Genomic DNA, 4,111 nt, shown 5'->3' on the forward strand with positions numbered 1-4,111 from the left:
TTGTCATTAACATGACGAGCCAACCACTTATATCATTGGAGAAAAACATTTTGCTAACCAAATAACATGGCCGAGCTAACCACTTATATGGCAATTTTAAAAACCGGATGATAACACGCACCGATACGCTGCCTTCATGGATAACACCTGCATCCGGTTTTTAAAAAAACCTTTTCCTTTCCGAATTCCGGTCTAGTTTGCGGCTCTGGCCCCAACTCGTCGTCGGCTTCGATCCGATCTACTTATAGTAGATCCCCCTAGTCCTCTCTCGTAACCTAGGAACACCGTGCGAGCACAGCTGTAGCTACGTGATACGCACGGGGAAGTACCGACCGAACGTGCTGCACAACAGCAACACGAGGGAGACGATCATGGACAGCGTGTTCGGCATGGTGGGCGGCGGCTTCGCGGTGGTGGCCGCCGGCACCTCCGCCGCGGGAAGAAGCGTCGTGTTCATCAACCCCGACAACGACAGGGTCACGAGCCTCGGCTCCAAACTGCTTCTCGGCGTGTCCGGCGTCCCCGGAGACTGGTACGTAATTCACCACGATCGAGATCAATCAATTCTCGCGCTCCTTCGCCGGAGTCCTCGATCAGTCTTTGCGATCCTCGCCTGAGTCCTCCATGCTTTTGTGTTTCGCAGCCTGCGGTTAAGGGATGAGGTGAGGGCCAGCGCGAGCAAGATCCACAGCGCCGCCGCGGCTGCTGACGTCGCCCGGGAGGCGGTGATCGGCTGCGCTCAGTCCGCGAACGCGGTGATCGCCGGCTACGACAAGGTCGAGGGCCCGACGATGTACGCCGTTGGCGGCACTGCGCCGCCGGAGCGGGTGGAGCAGTACCGCGCCGCTGGGTGCGGGGCGGGCCTCTGCACGACGGTGATGGAGAACCACTACCGCCCCGGCATGACGGTGAAGGAGGCGGTGGCGCTCGTCGACAGGTGCATCAAGGAGGTCCGGCGGGTCGGGCTGGCTAGCTTCGTGATCATGGTCGTGGACAAGGATGGGGCCAGGGAGTACGCCAGGCGTATACTAAGGCCGAAGGCGGTGATAGAAATAAAATCCAGTCAGGGAACGCCTATTGTAAACTCGAATAATTAAAGTAGTAGTATATTTTTTTCAAAATTTATATACAAACTTGTTTGTAATTTGAAAATTTAAGTGGGTCTCATATACATGTTCTTTCTCCTACTCTTACCGGCTATCTCCGCCAGGTTTATCAAACCCTCTCTGGACGCATTGTTTTGGCTTGACCGCCCCCTTGGGCACCAACACTAGCTCCGGTTTGTCGGCCCCGCCGGTGACGGCGGTGCGGCGTGGCGTGGTCTCTACATTGGAAGCACTGTCTGGGTGCTCGTGCGGTCTATAAGGTTGGTTGTAATGGGGGGTATCATATAATAGTATCATGCATATGATACTAGTGTATGATACTACCTCCTAGTGCATAGTATCATATATCAGTATCATGTAATATTCTATTTATTGTCATGCATGACACAAAGTAGCATAGCATTTATTATGATACGGTATCATAATATGATACTTCATCATTTTTTTCTTCATTTAATGCTATGACACCTCATCAAAATTGCTTAGTTGGCATGCATGATACTAGCTATGATACTACCATTACGACCAGCCTAACAGTGGAAACTGGTGTTGGTTGCTTTGCTTCGGTGGTCTGGCAAAGCTTTGGGCTTGGTTGCCTCCGGGGGTGCATGGCCGCCTTTGGGGCTTTAGCTACTGCCTCCTTTCATGTATATAGGCTCTAATGCATTTTTAGGGACTAACTTTATTCACATGTTAGAGCAATAATATATGATATGCAAGTTACACAAAGCACACACCATCAAATTCGTACGTGGAAGGAGTTTCCAATGATATAATTTTCACTTAATATATTTCATATATTATTAATCTTATATCAATAGTCAAGGGCAACCTCAAAAAATGTATTAGACCCTATATATATGGAAGGAGGGAGTATGTACATCATTGCCGATACCTCTTGGCCGGCATCATCCTTAAGAGCATGTCTAGTAGAACCCTCAAATCCTCAAATCCTCACTAGCATTTTAAGGGTCCAAAAATGGTCTTTTTGTGCACTTTTACGGGTTGAAAAATAGGGGCAAAGATTAGAACCCTCAAATCCAACCCTTATAACGGAATATTCCCCATGAACGACGTTGCCGTTGCGGGCATATGTCGAGCACCTCGTGCACGACGGGCGGAGGGTGGAGGGCGGGGCGGGCGCGGGCGGAGGGCAGTAGCCGGGGGGTGGGAGGCGGAGGCGGAGGGCGCGGGGGCGGGAGGCGGAGGGCGCGGGAGCGGGCACGGGCCGGAGGGCGGTGGCGGCGGGTCGAGGCGGAGGGGCGCGGGAGGAGGAGAGGCCGGGGGCGGGAGGCGGAGGCGTGATAACCCAAGTATAGAGGATCGCAACAGCTTTCGAGGGTAGAGTATTCAACCCAAATTTATTGATTCGACACAAGGGGAGCCAAAGAATATTCTCAAGTATTAGCAGCTGAGTTGTCAATTCAGCCACACATGAAAACTTAGTATCTGCAGCAAAGTGTTTAGTAGCAAAGTAATAGGATAGTGGTGGTAGCGGCAACAAAAGTAAAGACAGCAAAAAATAATATTTTTGGTATTTTGTAGTGATTGTAACAGTAGCAACGGAAAAGTAAATAAGCGTAAACCAGTATATGGAAAACTCGTAGGCACCGGATCAGTGATGGATAATTATGCCAGATACGGTTAATCATGTAACAGTCATAATATAGGGTGACACAGAACTAGCTCCAATTCGTCAATATAATGTGGGCATGTATTCCGTATATAGTCATACGTGCTTATGGAAAAGAACTTGCATGCCATCTTTTGTCCGACCCTCCCGTGGCAGCGGGGTCCTATTGGAAACTAAGGGATATTAAGGCCTCCTTTTAATAGAGAACCGGAACAAAGCATTAGCACATAGTGAATACATGAACTCCTCAAACTATGGTCATCACCGGGAGTGGTCCCGATTATTGTCACTTCGGGGTTGCCGGATCATAACACATAGTAGGTGAGTATAGACTTGCAAGATAGGATCTAGAACTCTCGTATATTCATGAAAACATAATAGGTTCAGATCTGAAATCATGGCACTCGGGCCCTAGTGACAAGCATTAAGCATATCAAAGTCACAGCAAAATCAATCTCAGAACATAGTGGATACTAGGGATCAAACCCTAACAAAACTAACTCGATTACATGATAAATCTCATCCAACCCATCACCGTCCAGCAAGCCTATGATGGAATTACTCACGCACGGCGGCGAGCATCATGAAATTGGTGATGGAGGATGGTTGATGATGACGACGACGAATCCCCCTCTCCGGAGCCCCGAACGGACTCCAGATCAGCCCTCCCGAGAAGTTTTAGGGCTTGGCGGCGGCTCCGTATCGTAAAACACGATGATTTCTTCTCTCTGATTTTTTCTCTCCGAAAGCAAATATATAGAGTTGGAGTTGGCGTCAGAGGGTCTCCAGGGGGCCCACGAGGTAGGAGGCGCGCCCTAGGGGGAGGGGCGCCCCCCACCCTCGTGAGAAGGGTGTGGGCCCCCTGGTTTTCATATTTGGCGAGGATTTTTTATTATTTTTTCTAAGACCTCCCGTGGAGTTTCAGGTCATTCCGAGAATATTTGTTTTCTGCACATAAAACAACACCATGGTAATTCTGCTGAAAACAGCGTCAGTCCAGGTTAGTTCCATTCAAATCATACAAGATAGAGTCCAAAATAAGGGCAAAAGTGTTTGAAAAAGTAGATACGACGGAGACGTATCAACTCCCCCAAGCTTAAATCCTTACTTGTCCTCAAGAAATTCAGTTGACAAACTGAAAGAAAGAAAGAAAAACTTTTACAAACTCTGTTTGCTCTTATTGTTGTAACTATGTCAAGCCAGCATTCAAGTTTTCAGCATAGATCATAACTAACCACATTTGCAATAATTCTCAGGTCTCACAATTACTCATATCAATAGCATAATCAACTAGCAAGTCATAATAATAAATCTCGAATGACAACATTTTCTCAAAACAATCATAATATGATATAACAAGATGGTATCTCGC

The 4,111-nt window shown here is 48.0% G+C and overlaps 1 protein-coding gene across 1 annotated transcript; it reads left to right on the plus strand.

The window, feature by feature from the left end:
* Positions 1 to 308: 308 nt before the first annotated feature.
* LOC125507430 (proteasome subunit beta type-2-B-like) lies at positions 309 to 1,097 on the plus strand. Its single transcript, XM_048672008.1, has 2 exons — positions 309 to 532; positions 644 to 1,097. The coding sequence occupies exons 1-2, from the start codon at positions 372 to 374 to the stop codon at positions 1,095 to 1,097; spliced, it is 615 nt and encodes a 204-aa protein (XP_048527965.1). The 5' UTR covers positions 309 to 371.
* Positions 1,098 to 4,111: the final 3,014 nt, after the last annotated feature.

Source organism: Triticum urartu, chromosome 5, assembly GCF_003073215.2.
Source record: "Triticum urartu cultivar G1812 chromosome 5, Tu2.1, whole genome shotgun sequence".
NCBI classification, from domain to species: domain Eukaryota; kingdom Viridiplantae; phylum Streptophyta; class Magnoliopsida; order Poales; family Poaceae; genus Triticum; species Triticum urartu.

What these genes read in the sequence shown, in the direction of transcription:
- LOC125507430 (XM_048672008.1), top strand. Translation starts at nt 372, where the DNA reads ATGGACAGCGTGTTCGGCATGGTGGGCGGCGGCTTCGCGGTGGTGGCC. An exon ending in TCCGGCGTCCCCGGAGACTG is followed by an intron (nt 533 to 643) that starts GTACGTAATTCA and finishes TGTGTTTCGCAG; the next exon opens with CCTGCGGTTAAGGGATGAGG.